Genomic DNA, 18,513 nt, shown 5'->3' with positions numbered 1-18,513 from the left:
TTTACTTGGTAATTCACTTTGTTCTGTCTGTTACTACTTGGAACCACTTAAATCCTACTTTCTGTGTTTAATAAAATCACTTTTTACTTATTAATTAACCCAGAGTACATATTAATACTGGGGGGGGGGACAGCTGTACATATGTCTCTATCAGTGTTATAGACGGTGAACAATCTATGAGTTTACCCTGTATAAGTTTTATACAGGGTAAAATGGATTTATTTGGGGTTTAGACCCACTGGGAGTTGGGCATCTGAGTGTTAAAGACAGGAACACTTCTGTAAGCTGCTTTCAGGTTAAGTCTGCAGGTTCGGGGCACGTGGTTCAGACCCTGGGTCTGTGTTGGAACAGACTGGCATGTCTGGCTCAGCAAGACAGGGTGCTGTAGTCCTAAACTGCCAGGGCAGGAAAGCAAGGGCAGAAGTAGTCTTGGCACATCACTTGGCAGTTCCCAAGGCGGTTTCTGTGATCCAACCCATCACAAGAACAAATTAAACTTGATTATTTTCATGCTGGCACTTCATATCCTTTCTAAGAATAATAATAGAGATCTTTCAAGTTTTAACATGCTGATCTTTTTTCCCATTCAGGACTATGAAAGTCAGTGATTAGAGTGGGTAAATTGTCCATTTTACCTTCATGTTCTTTTTACCATTCATATTACTCTGAAGTGGAGTTTTGCAAACACAGAAAGAGAGGAATAGATCCTAATTTCATAGCGTAATCTTACGAAGCTGAATCTGTTTTTACCTTACTGATGCAAGTAATTCTCTTTAAGTTAATGTGATTAGTTCTGTGACTAGAGCAAGCTGGTTTGGCTCTTTAAGTATACTTTTCTTATAAGAAAAGAAAGTGGTGGAACATCTATAGTGCTATAATCTCTATCTATAATTCAGAGGTTTGATGGAAGTGGTTATACTTTGGGCCTGCTAAGATGCTTATTTGAAAGAATCTGTTTTTCTAGTGAATGAGCAAATGCTACTTTGGCTGTTACATGACTAGGATGATTTATTTATTTACTTATTGTAATTTACAAATAAATTATAGACACAATTCAAGAGTAACAGCTACTTTGGGGCAGGGATCATCTTTTTGTTCTGTGTTTGTACAGTGCCTAGTACAATGGGGTCCTGGTCCACGAGTGGGACTCCTAGGCACTACCACAACACAAATCATATTAATTCACTCTAAAGTCTTGTTCAATCAGATGCAAGGAAAAATAAAGTCTCCAGTATTCTTTTCTGCATAACTTGCTACATTGAATTTAAAATACAAAGCTAAACTAAATATGGTCATTGGGACCTTAGTGGTTCTTTGTTTTGTATTGAAAAATATAGCAATACATATATTGATAAATATATTGATATTAATAAATATGTTGATAAATATAGCCATTCTGGAGTGAAAGAAAAGGGTTCAAATGTCATACGTCAACTCCCAATCAACAATGTAAAGTCATCAAATGCAAACCTATCTAAAAGCATAACAAAGATACAACTGGAATTTGCTGGTGTGAGGTACAGATGAGCAGAGAGGGAAACAACATCTAAAGAACTCCTATTTCACAGAAGAATGTTCCTTATTAAAGATAAGGCTGGGGACTAATCCACAAACTCATTAAAGGAACATCTAAGCTGCACACTCCTTTTGGCGGTGTGTAGAGTACATACATTGCATGCCCCCCAAGCATAGGTATAAATAGCAGTGTAAATGGAGAGACACTGCTTAGGCAAGTAGAGGAAAGACATGCCTGAACCCTGTAGGTACATACTCTACCCGGCCCAAGCAGTATCTTCCCCAGCTGCACTGCTATTTTTAGCAGAACAGTGTTCCACTGCCTCCCCACTACTGGAGCCGTTCCCGGCTGGCTCCCCACTGCCAGAGCCTGAGCTGTGGGAGTCTTACCTTGCTGCCACCACCTGACAGAACCTTGCACTAGCACAGGTAACTACCCACTGCAGTGAGTGTGGACACAGCCTGCTTTTCACTGTAGTGTGTAGCTACACATACCCTACATGCCGCTGCCACAAGTGGTGTGCAGTGTAGATTTACCCTAACTAACACCCCCCCCCCACACACACACACACACACACACACAGTGATTCTACACTAACAGTGTGAAATACTGTTATTGTTCAGGAAGGCTCAAATATTTTCATTGCATGGGCCACAATGTGATAGAGAGAGTTCATTTATTTAGATTAAAAATAATAAAAAGATATCTAACCAATGAGCCTGACACATTGTTAACAATCCCATACATACAGTGAAATCCCAGCAGCACCACTAAAATAGTCACAGCAACAAGAACTCAGCCAGACACCCTACAGAAAATCCTTCCACCCCTTCATTGTTTATGGGAAGCTTAGCCTCAATCCTATCAACAAGTCTTTTGTAATGGCCCAAATAGTCGCCAGATTTGGGACCAAGGTGAAGGGGCGGGGAGCAAGTTCCAGAGTCCTTTGCTTTGGCAAAATGGCATGGGGAGCAAGGCAGTCCCTCAGATCGTCTGGTTGGCTCATAGACATGACATCACACAATTCACCTCCTAGTCCCAATCACCTGAGACCCATGTGGCAATGTAGCAGGGTGCGGTCACCCCACTCCTGCCCGGAGGGGTTAAAAGCAGCCCTGGAGAGGGCTGTAGCTGGGGAAAGGCTGATTGGGGAAGCAGCCTCAGCTGGGGCCACGCCCCAGTCAGGCCACAGCTGGCCCTATAAAGGGGCTGCTAGGCTAGAGCTAAGCCAGTCTCTCTCTAGCTGCGGTAGGGCTACCATATGTCCGGATTTCCCCGGACATGTCCGGCTTTTTGTTCTATAAATAGCCATCCGGGGGGATTTTTAAAAATCAAAAAATGTCCGGGATTTCCCCCCGTCGGCTATTTATAGATCAAAAAGCGGCGGCCAAGCGCCGCTGGGCAGCCAAAGCCCCTTCCCGGCTCCCCCCATCCCCTGCAGCCTTACCACTCCGTCCGGCCCCGCAGCTGTCTTCCCCCTCCTCCCCTCCCCTGAACGCTCCGCCCCCTGCTCCTCCCCCTCCCCTGCTTCGCGGGAAGTGTGAAATGAAGCAGGGGCAGGCCGGCGGCAGCAGCAGGTAAGCTGGGGGGGGGGGGGCGCGAGGAGGAGAGCTCCGGGGAGGCGCGGCCCTGGCCAAGCGGCGCCCGGCGGCCCCAGCAGCGCCGGCCCAGACCCCAGCACCCCCAGCCCGGACCCGGCCCGGACCCCAGCACCCCCGGCCCCAGTAACCCCGGCCCGGCTCGGGCCCCAGCAGTGCCGGCTGAGCACCTCCGGCCCGGCCCCAAGCCCTGCAACCCCGGCCGGAGCGCAGCCCGATTCCTGGGCTCTTTAAAGCTGGCCCTGGTCAGGGGACAGGGAGGGGGGGTTGGATGGGTCGGGAGTTTTGGGGGGGGCTGCCAGGGGGGCAAGGGTGTGGAGAGGGGTTGCGACAGTCATGGACAGGGAATGGGGGGGTTAGATGGGTCTGGAGGGGCTGTCAGGGGGCCAGGGGTGTGGAGAGGGGTTGGGACAGTCAGGGACAGGGAGCAGGGGGGGTTAGATGGGTCTGGGGTTCTGGGAGGGCTGTCAGGGGGCAGGGGTGTGGACAGTGGTTGAGGCAGGCAGGTAGCAGAGGGGGTTGGATGGGTCAGGAGTTCTGGGGGTCCTGTTGGGGGCAGGGAGCAGTTGGATAGGGCATGGGAGTCACCGGGGGTCTGTCTGGGGGCAGGGGTGTGAATATGGGGTGGGAGTGTGGATAAGGGTCGGGGCAGTCAGGGGACAGGTAGGGTCGTAGGGCATTCTCAGGAGGGGGCAGTCAGGGGACAAGAAGCAGGGGGGCTTAGATAAGCGGTGGGATCCTAGGGGGCAGTTAGTGGCAGGGGTCCCAGGAGGGGGCAGTCAGGGGACAAGGAGTGGGGGGGTTGAGGGTTCTGAGGGGGGCAATCAGGGGGTGGGAAGTGGGAGGGAGTGGATGGGGGTGGAGCAGGGGCGGGGCTAGAGCGGGGCTCCTCCCCCCCAGTGTCCTCTTTTTTGCTTGTAGAAATATGGTAACCCTAAGCTGTGGAGAGAGACAGGGCTGGCTGCTTGGGAGCGCCACAGGGTACCTGTAGTGGAGCAGGGCTGGGGAAAGCCCAGAGGAGCTGGGGAGCTCCAGGCTGGAAAATCCCCAGGCTGCAGGCCTTGCTAAAGGCCGGGAAGGGTACTGGAGTTGCAGAGGTGCAGCCCAGGGTAGACAAAGGCAGCAGGTCCAAACCCCCCTTGCTGATGATGAGTGGTATAAACTGCAGTCTGCCCCTATGAGCAGGGGCTAGCTGGTGACTAACAGTAGCCACTGAGGTGCGGTGGGGATAGAGGGTTGGGGGTTCCCTGGGGAGGGGAGACACAGATCTGTGGGGGTACTGCAAGAGGGCAGCACCCAAGGAAAAGGGGCACCGGGGTCTGGGAGGGACATGGGGGGGGCCAGCGGCAAGTGGGACTTTGGCCAGCATTGGGCGCTCCAAGGCTGGAAAAGCTAATTTCCTGGACAACCAGCAGGAGGTGCCACACCGGTGAGTCGTCGCCCCGCTACAGGCAACTACAGCAGTTGTTGAAAAATAGGGAAAAATAATATCATGAAAGTATTTTCCGTTCTTTTTAGACATCTTTTAATGCAGGTTACAAGCTGGAAGCAAAGAGGAAAAAGCCAGCATCATGTGGCCAGTAAGCTCTCCGTGAGCCACCAGCAAGTGCACCATGAACCAGCAGCAGCACACAGATTCAAGTCCAATCACTGCAACCCTTTATAATAGCATCAGTGCAATACTTCTTAGTTATCACCAAAGCATATTGTAGCAATTCATTTTTATTTAACGAAGGAACCAGAAACAGTGTTGGGTACTTTAGTAACCACCAAAAAACATCTGATAATTTTCCTTTCTCAAAGAAAAAACAAAAACCACCAAGATGCTAGAAACCAATTTACATAAACTTAAGGAACTCTGTTAACGAAGATAGGAAAACAGACAAAACTGTTTCATCATGAAAGGAGGTCTCCTGTTGTGCTCAAGATTGGATTTTGAGAACTTGCAGTGGATAACCTCTGCAGTAGCCTGTAAGTATGTAAAAGGGATTAGCTAATGTCAGATTGTGCAAATAAACCCACATCTCCACAGCAGACAAGAACATTTTTTAACCTGAAGGATGCAAGATCTGTATCTGAATATTTTATAATTAATTGAACAGTAAAACATTTCATTAGCACTTGCCTACGCAATGGCATTAATGGAAAAGAATACATTGTTAATTTCATAGCATTTCATTGCAGTGTAACAAGGAATATTCTTAGAGTAAGTCACCATAAACAGAGGAGAGAAGGGTGCATGATGTTTTACCTTTGGACTGACAATGATTTAGTTGGGGATTGGTCCTGCTTTGAGCAGGGGGTTGGACTAGATGACCTCCTGAGGTCCCTTCCAACCCTGATATTCTATGATTCTATGATGATTCTATGAATGCTTTATGTGAAGGGAATTTTTGACATCTGGTTTCAAAGTAAGTGGCTAGTTCTATGACATGATGTTTCTATAAAGCTTATATTGATGTTAATGACACACCTTTATATGGTGACTTTCATCCTAAGTAGATCTCAAAGAGCTTTATAAACTTCACTGGTTCTCCAAACTAATACATATGCACACACAATCTACTTTGCCCATCACTGATGTGTAGCTATCTCTGGGGTGAAATATCACATCTGCTCAGTAGTATACACCAACACGATAAAACAGTGTAGGGCAAGATGTTATCCAAGGGAAATTACAGAAGAATTTAAGTAGGCAAATATTACTACCAGTCAGTTAAAGAGTACTGTCATTATAGCATTTATTTACCCCAGATACAAGGCCAAAATGAAACAGCACAGGAAATATGAAAGAAAAAATGAGTATATAGAAACTGCAGTGCTAACAGTGTCTAATAAGGCATTGTTCATACTACTGGAAAACTTGGTTCCACAGGGAGATAACAGTAATCTTAATATGACTTATAAATAAGCATTCTTTGAAACACGGTTTGACTTCTGCTTCAGAAACTGGCATGAATAATATCCTAATGAGAGGAGCCTCAAACCTCACTTAGGCCATGTCTACAGTTACCATGATTGATGCAGCAGGGGGTCAATTTAGTGGGTCTTCACTAGACCCGCTAAATTGACCATAGATCGCTCTCCCATCGACTCTGGTACTCCACCAGAACGAGAAGAGTTTCTCCCATCAACACAGTGTGGTGTAGACGCTGCAGTAAGTCAACCTAAGCTATGTTGACTCCAGCTACATTATTCACACAGCTGGAGTAGTGTAACTTAGGTTGACTTACCCCAGTAGTATAGACAAGGCCTTAGTTGGTAATTTATACCTACCTCCTCTGCTTAATCCACATTCCTGTCTCTGGAGGACATATAGAAAGGTTGAAATACACCACTCTGGAAGGAGTGAGGGGCAGCCTAACAATTAAAGGAGCATACCCATCTAGTCAGGTTCTGCATTTAAATATGACTACATTAATAACATTTCATTTAAAAGACACCAATTGTGTCTATCGTGTCAGCAAGTTGGTAGATTACCAAAAATCTGATTTTTTTTTAAAGGCTCATATAATCAAGAAAAGATGCAAGAAACTGGAAGTTTTAAAAATTAAATCATCAGTATCCATAGCACAAATGCTGTCTCAAACTTACAAATGGGAACAAGTCTCAGAAACAGATGGAAGATCTATGGGAGCTGGGCAGAAGCAGCGCTGTTTATAATTAATGGTGAAGTTGATTAACCATTAGAACAAACTACCAAGGGAAATGGTTGAGTCTCCAGCTCTTGATGTCTTCAGAGCAAGACTGGATGCCTTTCTGGAAAAGATGCTTTAGTCTAACAAAAGTTATTGGGCTCAGTATAGGAGTAATGGGATGACATTTTATGGCCTGTGATATACAGGTGATGAGACTAGATGACACTAATGGTCCCCTCTAGCCTTAAACTCTATCAGTCTATGAAACCTAAGAAGAATCCAATCTTTAAACAATGTTACGAGAATTTTTCACCACATCTCATCTCCTCCATGTCCTCTATCAAGGAAATTTTGAAAATTTTGGCAACTTTAACATAGTAAGCGGCAACGGCACTGGGATCATACACATTTTTGTATATCCCCCCACACACACACACTTTTTAACATGGGTGTAATTTGGGAGGTGGCATTGCCTCCCCCCCCAAACTGCAAGTTCAATGAGCTTGTTGCCCTGCATGCTGTTTAAAACACAGCACCTAAGTTCCCTCTAAGCTGCACAGCCGCGCAGCAGGCTATTAAGGCCCATGCAGACGCGCAGCCAGGGAGAGGCGCCTCTCCCCTGACCCTGGTCCCACCGAAGCTGCCGCAGCCAAGGAGAAGGGCCTCTCCCTCAACTCTGGCCCCGCCGGAGCTGCCATGAGGGGGAGAGGCGCACTTCCCCAGCCCCACGCTGCCATGTCAAGAGAGAGCTGGGGGGAGTTCTCTCTCCCTGCAGCAGCCCCAGGGCAGCCTGCACCCCAAACCCTTCATCCCTAGCTCCACCCCAGAGCCCACATCCCCAGCTGGAGCCCTCCCCCCGCATCACAACCCTCTGCCCTAGCCCAGACCCCCCTCCTGCACCCCAAACCCCTCATCCCCAACCCCACCCCAGAGCCCGCATCCCCAGCCAGAGCTCTCACCCAGCATCCCAACCCTCTGCCCCAGCCCTCAGCCCCCTCCCACACTCCGAACCCCTCAGCCCCACCCCCACCACACATCACCTCCATATTGGTGCACATAACAATTCATTCCGCACATGGATATAAAAAATTAGAGGAAACAATGCACAGCACCCAAAGGGGGCATGTTTCCAATCAAATTGCTTATATGGCAAAACAAGAAAATTATTTTTCATAGGACACTGAGTCAGCAGTACTTAATCTGCTTGACATGATGTAGGAGGAGCAAATTTATGGGCCTTCTCTATGTTTTAAAAAAAAGAGTGATATTTTTAATTTTTTCCTACTGTAGATTAGACCTGAGGAAGAATCTAATGCCTGAACCAGGGAAGCAACTGAGCCCATGAGACATTTTGGTGACATTTTGGGATTTTTTTCATTGTCATTTTTTATTTCCAGTGTTTTTTTGGGGGGGGAAATAGACTACTTTTTATAAAACTTTGGTTAAAAACCATTTATTTAGCAAGAACTTTGTGGCAAAGTCTGATTTCTGAAGCAGGAGGTCACCAATTAAGTTGCTGATCCTGCAAACGCTTATATACGTGCTTAACTTTATGCAGGAGAGCATAAATCAGTGGCCAAAGTAAATCAAATGCCCTGCTCACCTAGATCCTAGGAGATCTCAGTGGCACATAAGTAAAGTTAAATATGTGCATAGATGTTTTCAGGATTGGGATATCTCATGGAATTTCTGGACTTTTTACTTTCTGGCCTCCTGGAAATGCTTTAATGCATGTTTACAATACAAATGTTTTTGGTAAAACCATTTACCAAAGGCTCCCATTGGTTTCATTGTGAGCAGGATATGGGGTCTACCATATTTGCCATGAAAAAGGTACAAAGTTTCTGCAGTCTGATCACACAGCAGGACGGCCACCATTATAAGTTTTAAAAAATAGCAGTACTTAAGGACCATGCATTTCAAATCTTTGGATTTCATAATATCAAATGACAGAACTCTTGATCTTCCTCAGCTATTTATTTTCACATGCCAACTAACTAGGAATTTTGGACCACAGCCTTTTTTACAATTCTCAGAGGTCATCGGAATGCTGTGTGCAAAGGTGATTATTATACTGTGATTGGGTTTGTGTAGTCTGGAGAAGAGAAGACTGAGGGGGAACATTATAACAGTCTTCCAGTATGTAAAAGGTTGTTATAAAGAGGAGGGTGACAAATTATTCTTCCTAACTACTGAGGATAGGACAAGAAGCAATGCGCTTCAATTTCAGCAAGGGAGGTCTAGGTTGGACATTAGGACGAACTTCCTAACTGTCAGGGTGGTTAAGCACTGGAATAAATTGCCTAGGAGATTGTGGAATCTTATCATTGAAAGTTTTTAAGAGCAGGTTAGACAAAACTTAGTCCTGCAGGGGACTGGACTAGATGACTATCAAACTCCCTTCCAGTCCTACATTTCTATGATTTAAGATAATATACAGTCAAAGGCATTACTCTTCTAAGGCTCTAGGGTCAGGGACAGGGAGGAGAGGCCATTTCTAATAAGATTATTTTTGGCACGCACACGCCATCCACTCAGCTTCTCCCTAACAATAAGTCACTAATACTATCTTACCAACTTTTCTTCCCACTGCCCTGCTGATTTACCTTGACTCCAACCTGGAACGACAACCTCTGGAATGAATGGGTAGCTCTATGGCTATGCTCATGAAATCCCTGGCTTTTTGCTGAGGCTTACCGAGGGAGCTAGACAGTGCCAATAGTACTTTTGACACTCGCCTGCCAGGAACCACACTGCGAGCATAACCCTGCTGCACACAGAATACCAAAGAGCCACAGGATCATAGCAGCTTTCAGTTACTACTGATTTGGGCTAGATTCAAACCAGTGACCTAGAGTGAAAGTCACTATGACCATGCCCCTGAAGTTGACTCATTATGTCAAATTCTGTTCTCCTTACTCAGCCTGTAACGTTAATAATAAACAATGCCTTGGGCCTACTGTACTACTGTCCCAGCCTAAGATCTGGCCGTTTCCTTGCCGATGGTAGTCCTTTCTTTGGCACAAACCTAAACCCTCCTAAGATGAGTCTGACCAAGATCAAAATTACACTGGTTGATTTTTGTTCCATTGATTTTTCCCCCCTTGTGGCCTGGCATGTCTCAGGTAATTTTTTCATCAATATATGAGCAGGTTTTGCTTATACAGGATTACAGGGATTACTAAAGAAAACTGCTTGCACTTTCCAGCAGCTGGCGTGACTTGCAATGCCCTGCACTAGTAAATAGTTAATGAGTTGGGGGATCAAATAATTTTGGCTTGATTCACATCCAGCATGCTGACACAGCATCAGTCTTGTGTCTAAACTCTGAACAAGTTGGGCGCAGTCCCATACCCACCAGCAGCTTCCAATACTCCTCTGTGTAAACACACAGATTGCTCCATGGGAAAAGGGAGGCTGGTGTCTGTTTTTCCCAGAGTTCCTACACTTCTCTTTGGCCAGCGTGAGGTTGTGGATCTCTCCCATTTCTCCACACACACCCTTTACTCCATTGCTACCCTTCATCATCCTTCTCTCCAGGGAGCCCATTATTACCACTCCTCTACCAGCTGAGAGTTAACTATTGATCAAGGAGACACCCCTTTCCACTCACCCACCTCCTCTCCAGTGCGACCTATTGCTGGTATTTCTAAGGTGCCTGTCACCTTGGCATTTAAAGGGTGAATGTGTTGCCCCATAGCACTTGCAGCCTACGGACTGAGAGAGTGGGACAGATGCCCATGTTAATCCCAGATAATGACCATCTTGCTCTTTACGTTTTCCTCAGTCATACATATTGTAAGTTGCACATGTGAATAGACAGCATGGGTTAATATACAACATTTTCCTTCTGCCTCTTAAGTCCAAAACCAGGGCTCTGAACAACCTTCAATATAGGTTGTAGGTTTGCAGCTGAACCCTCTCCGCCCTACCTCATCCTCAGAAATTCAGCTGCTACTTAAAGGTGACCTGAAAAGGAAACTCAGAATTGAGTTAAAGCCTTTAACCCCCAGTTTATAGTCTAAATGCCCCCCAGTACGCCAGCATGGGAAAGCTTTCACCACAGGACTCAACTTAAATTTACTTCTCTAAAACTGTTTTAGGCTCTGTCAGAGTCTACTGCTTTTCCCAAGAAATGCTAGAAATGTTCCAAAATGCATCACGTACCAGTGTTTCTCAACCCTTTTTGATACCAGGGACCGACTTGCTGCCTTCCTAAACTGTCTCAAGGAGCTCTCCAGGACTGGAGCCACTCCATGAACGGGTCATTGAGAAACACTGCTCTACCAAATCTAAGTTACTAGAAGTGCCTGCAGTTGCTAGATTCTCATATCAATAACTATCCAGAAGGACTCTTTTGACCTAGTAAGGTATCTATAGGTACATTCTTTAAATAAAGGTAAATTGCATCCTGCATCTCTTCAGCACATATCTGACTATTGACGTCAATGAGAGTTTTGCCATTGACTTCAGTGAGGCCAGGATTTCACCTTTGAAGACTTTAATAAGAGGATGCTACATAGAATTTATCTTCCTGTAAGCAAGCTTCATTTGGGAACCTGAGCAGGTTGATGGTGACCCTTTCCAAATCGCCCTCAAAAGAAAACAAATAAATTACACAAGTTAAAAAGAAAAACTCATCCACAATATTTCTTTAAGCCAGAGAGTGGGCAAACATACATGTTTTGGCTTCAGAGTCAATTTTCACTTCTAAAGCATCTAAACGTAGGATTCTGGAAAAGACCAGCAAAAGGATTCTTTCCCCCTTGATGTCCCCCATCTTCAGCAGAGAGAGAGATGCAGTGTTGCCAACCTCCATGATTTTATCATGAGCCTCATTCTTTATATTTGATGTTTTTCTTAAAACTCCAGCTCTTGGAGTCAGAAGATTATGTGAGAATCTCAACTTTCCTTTTAAAATGATGTTTCCAGCCATCCTGGATGGACAAAGAAGCTTGAAAAAGTGCCTGCTCAAGACTGAAAAGCAGAAGGCAAATGAAAAGAACCCCACGCTGTCACTGGGCCAGTTGGGGGGCTCTAGCTAGAGCCTCATGATCCCCCTGGGCTCCCTGCTCTGAGCTGGGCTGCGCCCACCCCCCCTGTCATAGCATGTCTGCCCCCTGGCTCCCCGCTCCCACTCCAGCTGCTGCCCAGGCTCCCCACTGCCAGCTGGGCAGCTGCCCGGAGGTTCCTGGCTCCCCGCTGCCGAGAGTCCAGCTGCTCCCCCTGGCTCTTGGCTCCCTGCCACAGCCGGGCTCCCAGCAAAGAGTTCTGCACCTGGAGTCCAAGCAGTTCCTGAGTGGGAGCCAGGAGCCTTGGGCAGCCGCTGGGCTCCCCCCAGGGAACAGGGAGCCCAGCCTGGTTCAGAGCTGGGAGCTGGTCAGGCACAGCCTAGCAGCTGCCCAAAGGCTCCCACAAGCTGCCCAGAGGCTCTCCGCTCCCCACTTCCTGCCAGGAGCCCAATGGTGGGGAGCGGGGAGCCCAGGGGGACAGCCGAGCTCCTGGAAGCAGAGAGCTGACAGCCTGGGGCAGGCGGGGGGGAGGGGCAGCCAGGTTCCTGGTGGGGAGCTGCCAGCGAAGCTGAGACCCAGGCTCTCAGCCCCCCACACTGCCCCCTCTTAAGTCAGTGGAAGCGCTCCTTTTGAGAATGCGAACCACTGACCCAAGGAAGGTAGCGTGGACATGAACCACCACAGAAAAGTTGACCTAACGTAGGTTGACTTATGTTTCTAGTGTAGACATGCCCTTACACAGAGCCCTTCTTCAGCTCTGGGAAACACGCATCACAGCTAAATACAAGGTGGAATAGATTGTCTAGCATAAGTAGTTAACACATATTTCAAGGGACCATTCAAGGTAAAGTGGTTCATTAACACCCCTTCACTATCCTGGGACTACTGCATCATTTGTATCACCAATGACAGATGATACCTAAGACTCCAGGCTACACAGGCTCCAGCAGCAAGCCATACATTTATACGTAGTAAAATGTATGAAAGCTGTCATTTTAATTATTCCTTGGAAGACTTTCGAAAGAATACAGTTTTTGTATCCACTTGCTTTTGTCACAACCAACTCAGGCAACAGCTTTGACACTTGACATTTTGTTCCTCTTAAGCAGAAGAGTGGTTGGGAGCATGATAATCCCTTTAAAATGCTTAATTAATCTCCAAAATAACGGTGTCCTGCTGGCACTGAGAATCAAAGGCCTTTAAGTTCACACCACTACCAAATAGAATTTGTACAGGCTAGTCTGATGCTAGGAAGATGCCGGAGTCTGGCTCTATAGAACTAAATCACTGCATGCACAAACGTACGGGTGCAAAAGCGGAGGCTGTGGTGAGGCCCCTTTGAAAACTTGGCCTTAAGTACTATTTTAGTACAGTACCATGAGTCCGTGGTGTTGAAGGAACTCCCGGAGATGCAAGATGCAGTGAGTGGGTGGATGTGTGAGTGAACAGGAATGTCAGCAAAGAAGCAAGGGAACAATTTAAGACAGAACAAAGGGTCTGCTCGCTGAAACCATATGTGCATACTTGTTATCTTTAAGATAGCCAATGGGAACCGCTGCTGAGCTGTTGGAAGAGCTGTCAATCAGCATTTTAATACTTAGCCACCTCAGTGTAGTGCTCCAAGATTCTCAGATGACAGAGGCTATGTAAGTAAATTATTATTTCTAGGAGTATAAAACGACTTCCTTTTCAGCCTTGAGAGCACAAGCTGAGGAAGGCTATAAATAATTTCAACATCTGTTTCTCTAGTTAATAAAGATTAATTTTTTTTTTAACGTGCCAATGATTTTTGACATTTTAATGATTTGGAAGTGCTTTGGCAGTACTGATTCTGTCAGCTATCCAGCTGACTCTACACTCGTGAAACTGTATTCCTGAAGATCAAGAGTCTCTCACAGCTCATTGAGATGAATAAACATTTAACGATCACAAAAGGCAACTGATACTGTACCCAAACTTATTACCAGAAGGCTAAGATTTCCCTGACGCTACAAGTGGACATTTATGTTCACTCGGGGTAGAGTGACTATCCAAGTTTCTCATATGGCAGACGCATTGGTCAACTTGCTGAAAACCATCATTACCTGAGTGTAAGCGAGTTTTTTGGTGTACGTGAACGCCAACCCCAAAGGTTCCAGTTACATACTAGCTTCCCAGAATAGCTAACTACAGGTCTGGCTCACAGGGCTATATTTGTAACCCAAAAAACCATAATGTTCACATTGGAAAGCATCAATTATGAAGAAATGGGTACATACTGTTGTGAACCAGCTTTTTAATTAGTTGACTGTTTACATACAAAGCCTGTGATTAATAAAGCACAAACGCTTATTTAGGCATGTATGGGTCCAGAAAAAGTTTGCCTTTGCTTGGTATTGTATCAATCCTCTTTATAGCTGCAGGGACTAGTGGTAGCTGAAAGGAGCACATTAGACAGTAATATCTTGAACATTTCCTTAAACTTTATTTTGTGGCACACTGGTCACCTTTCCCCTTAATAGTGGGATAGTTGAATTTCTACATACTGTCTCTCAAAGAGCCTTGTGATATTTCCACTATCCAGTTGCTTTGGACTTTGGACCCCAATCCTGTTCTTCTTGGAATCCCTGAGAGTTCTGCCATTGATTTTATGAGAGTGGGATCAGGCTTTCCAAAGGAAGAGGGACAAAAGTCTGTGACCTTTTTGAGGCCCCAACCCTACAATGGCTTATGCATGTACTTAATATTAAGCACCCATCCAATAAATACATGGTTTATTCGTTTTGAACATGTACTTAAAAGCTAGGGATTGAAGCCAAAACTAGTAAGAAATCCGATTTTACATTTCTACACTATACTCTCAAAAGGCATTAGGATAAAAGCAGCCTTAGTAAATGTATACACATACAGGCTCTATTGGCAGTCTCCTCTCCCCCATTTTGCAAGGCTGGAAACTTTCAATTGTGTTTTTTGTTACAACAAAACACAGAACACGAGATCCCAGCCTAAGGCAAAGCTTTATTAAACCGGATCCAAACAGTTGCAGTGTTTCACACACAAAAATATGTCTACAGCAAGCAACATTTGACAGTGACCTGCCAAAGAAAGTAATGTGTGTTCACACTCTAGTGTCACGTAATAGGGACAAACAAGCTACCTAGTTTTAAGATGGAACTCAAATTTATAAATGGGTTTTCCTGAAAGGGTTACCTGTGATAACAGGGACTGGACAGAACTAAGGAGATCCCTTCCTGTCCTGTGTTCCCTTTTTGGTTTCTTGGATGTGCAAAGGGTTAAATAGTTTGAAAAGGTGTATGAATGAGATTCTGCCTTATTTCAGATTAGACATTCTCGTTGTTGTTGTAGGAATCAGTGGTTGCGGGCAAAATAGCGGGATTATGACTTTTTCTCCCCTTTTGCTGGTCACTTATTTAAAAAAAAAAGGAGAATTTGTTCTTATCTTTCACCTCATTTTTAATCAAACTTCTTATGGCTACAGCATCACATTTGAAAAAGTGAAACTCTGCAGACTCCAGGAGCAGGATAACAAATTCATTCTTTCCTTATAGTAGAAGTAGAGCATTTGCAGAGCAATATCACTAACAAACCCCTCCAAAGTCCTGTGGGAATCAGAGTTCAGTTCCTGGGTTGGTCTCTTGATCTCCAGTTCAGCAAAGGTTGGGGGGGGGGGGGGGGGCGGTTTCCAGATGCAGCATGCCCAGGTGGGGAGCGTCCTTTCTAGCTAATTATGCAACAGTGTTTATGGACTTTTGAAGGAAACCACAGCTTGTTGCCTTGATGGGAAAGATGGTGGATACAATGAGAGGACAGGGTAAACAGGGGGAGGGAGAAATGGGGATTTTCTCAGAGATCTAACAGCCATAGAGGACCCCCAGCAGGTAATACTCTAGTGGTAATACCTACCATGTCTCCCCTTGTTTTCTCCATCCGAACAGGAATAGGGAAAAACCAAAAAATGAGTCCATTTTTTTGAAATGTTTCTAAATGTAAAGTGTCAGGTGGCTTCAGCTCACAGTAAAACAAAGGACAATAACTTGCATTTTTCTGCTCACACTAGTCCTGTCAGTCTCGGAACCGCCATCTGGAAGTATCTAACCTCTCCCATAGAGAGTGTTTATCTGTACTTAGACCAACCCTCTGTGATTATATTCAGAACAGTAGGTTAGAATGCCTTATGGCAAGGTATATGTGTAACATTTCCCTGCACCGTTTATAGTCTTCAACAATAAACAAAGCTTATTTCAAATCACCTTTATTAACTTGCTCAAAAAAAAAAATCATACTGCTATACAGTATACATTGTCAAGCAGAGCTTTCTTAATCTACTGTGTACAGGTACAAAGTCTGAAGTAATCTTACTGAAAAAAAATGCTATTTTTAGTCTCCTGATGGGTAGACAGAACTTCATCAGATGTAATGCTTTCCAAGGAAAGCAAATCAATTTTCAGACTAGTCATCAACTATTAACATGAGCATACAAATTAACTATTTAATTTACAACAAAAAAGAAAGCTAAAGGTTACATTAACTCCAGATGCCATATGACTACAATAGATTACTCTGTACATACACAAAAATTATGACCACAATTGTATCCAAAAGCTGGGCTAAAATAAAAAGTTTCAGATACGATCTTTTGGATACTCATTTTTTCTTGGTATATAATTTATCTTCATAGTTGACTGGGATTATGCCACTGCATTCTTCTGTCTTTGATACTGGATGCTTTAAAAAAGTAGGTCTAATTACATCAACATCACGTCCTAAATGGTCCATCATCGTTGAAATAATCGCGGGTGGGCCATCAAAGTCTACCAAAAAATACCTGTAATGGAAAACAAACACACACACACTCAATAAAATAAGATATATGCACTGTAAAAGCTTTTATTCATACCATCATTCTGTTGAAATTGTAAAATCGAACTCCCAATTATCTACAAGGAATACCTTATATTTTGTTTTTTGAACTGTTTTTAAAACAAAGCTCAGTAACATTATGGATTTAAAACACAGGTAAGAATTTATACAGTGCTACACAACCGAAAACAATATAAGTGAGCATCTTTCCTATTCATAGGGCACCATTTCTTGTCTGTGAACTCATACTGGAATCAGGAGTCTGCCTCTACTTACTCCATACATTTACACACTTAGTACTTTTCACACCTTTTAGAAGTCACATATTTATTTCAGTTAAACAAAATGTATACTTTCCCTCCTTGAATTCAATGCATTTTTCCTCAGAGATCCTTGCCATGTGGAGAATGGACTCACAAACAGATACCAGTGTCAAACATCTAAAGTTTATATATCGTATGGGCAATATTTCGTCCATCCCAATACTACTTTATAACTGAGTGGACGTTTAAAATAGCAGCAGGAAATGTGTGTGTGTGTGTGTGGGGGGGGGAAATGGGGGAAGAGAGAGAGAGAGAGAGAGAGCTGGAGCTAGCCCAAATGAGCATGTATTCATTAGTGACATGTTTGAACTTCTGAAAACTGAGGATGCATGTTGAAATTGTGCACAGGCAGCCCTAACTTGCACAACTGGCACTCATTCAGCAGCTCTGCATACTGTAATGTAGGTCTTGCTGGCCCTGGCAGAATTGCAGAGGTCTTATTTTCACACATGCACAATATGTCTGATATTTTCAGCATCAGGCAAGCATTTCTTGTCAGCCATCTATTTATCTGTGACAGATGGACTGGAGCTTACCTACTGCAAGGAGAATCCCACTCTCCATTTCTATTTCAGGTCCCCTATGTCACTTCTGCAGTCATTCATTATGTCAAGTAACTCACGTCTTGGATCTTGTTCCATCAGTTGATTTTTAATTTGGAAGGAATCTTTTAAAACTCCAGTGGGATAGAGCGAGTGGTAAAGTCTATTGCTCTTCACAAACATATGCTAGTCCCGCTTTGGAGAAAAGAGACTCAACTGGATATTATGTTTGTGTGTTTGAAAATAAATCCTCATACAATTCCCATAACCTCAAATGTCCCAAATTTCTTCAGAGCGCGAGGCCCATGGCTCTTGCATATTTTGAGTGATCTTACTGCAGCCATCATACTCAAGTCAAAAGTTAAAAAATAGATGGCAATTTGGCATTGTAAATAAAATTGTAGTTATGGGGCCTTTTAATCCATCAGTTTGTTTTTTGGTAAGGCTTTAACTACAGTACAGTACAAAGGAAGTCTCAGCTGTCTCTCAGAAGTCCTATTAAAGATTAGACGATTAGTGAGTAGCCAGTTTCCAACTGCAGCATTCATTAAAGATACAGTAGATAGCACAATAATTCCCACTTAGATTTTTGTTTTTAAACTTCTGTACAGTTGCATACAATGCATCATAGCACACTCACAAAAGTGTTGAGCTATGCAACAAGTGTCAGGCACCCAAGATGAGAAACTGGGCCTACATATACATCAGAATACAGAGTGCAGAGAATGTGTCAACAACAAAAAGTTCATTATGTTTTCCATATTATGGCATATGAGGAAAATAAACTCCTCCAATCTAAATACCTGCAATCTAAATACCTGCAATATGAAGCATCAACAGGTATTACTTACACACACACGCACACAGAGAGAGAGAGAACAAAATTCCCCCACTATGGAGGGGCAGCACAAAGCCTCTGGGTCTGCCTACATGGCAGCTGGGAGTAAGCCTCCCACCCCAGGTAGACAGAGGCGCGTTAGCTCTACTCAAGCTAGTGCGCTAAAAATAGCGGTTTGGAGGTTGC

At 44.5% G+C, this 18,513-nt stretch overlaps 1 protein-coding gene across 1 annotated transcript in view; it reads right to left on the bottom strand.

Moving 5' to 3' along the window:
• Window positions 1-16,008: 16,008 nt before the first annotated feature.
• Window positions 16,009-18,513, bottom strand: part of MRPS6 (mitochondrial ribosomal protein S6) — a 69,076-nt gene continuing 66,571 nt past the window's right edge. Inside the window, exon 3 of the mRNA XM_024102751.2 lies at window positions 16,009-16,589. Coding sequence (XP_023958519.1) covers window positions 16,409-16,589 — 181 coding nt within the window. The 3' untranslated portion in view covers window positions 16,009-16,408. The remainder of the gene's footprint in view (window positions 16,590-18,513) is intronic.

Source organism: Chrysemys picta, chromosome 1 (assembly GCF_011386835.1).
Source record: "Chrysemys picta bellii isolate R12L10 chromosome 1, ASM1138683v2, whole genome shotgun sequence".
NCBI lineage: Eukaryota > Metazoa > Chordata > Testudines > Emydidae > Chrysemys > Chrysemys picta.
The sequence above is the reverse complement of the archived record's forward strand: the minus strand, read 5'-3'. Positions and strand labels throughout refer to the sequence as shown.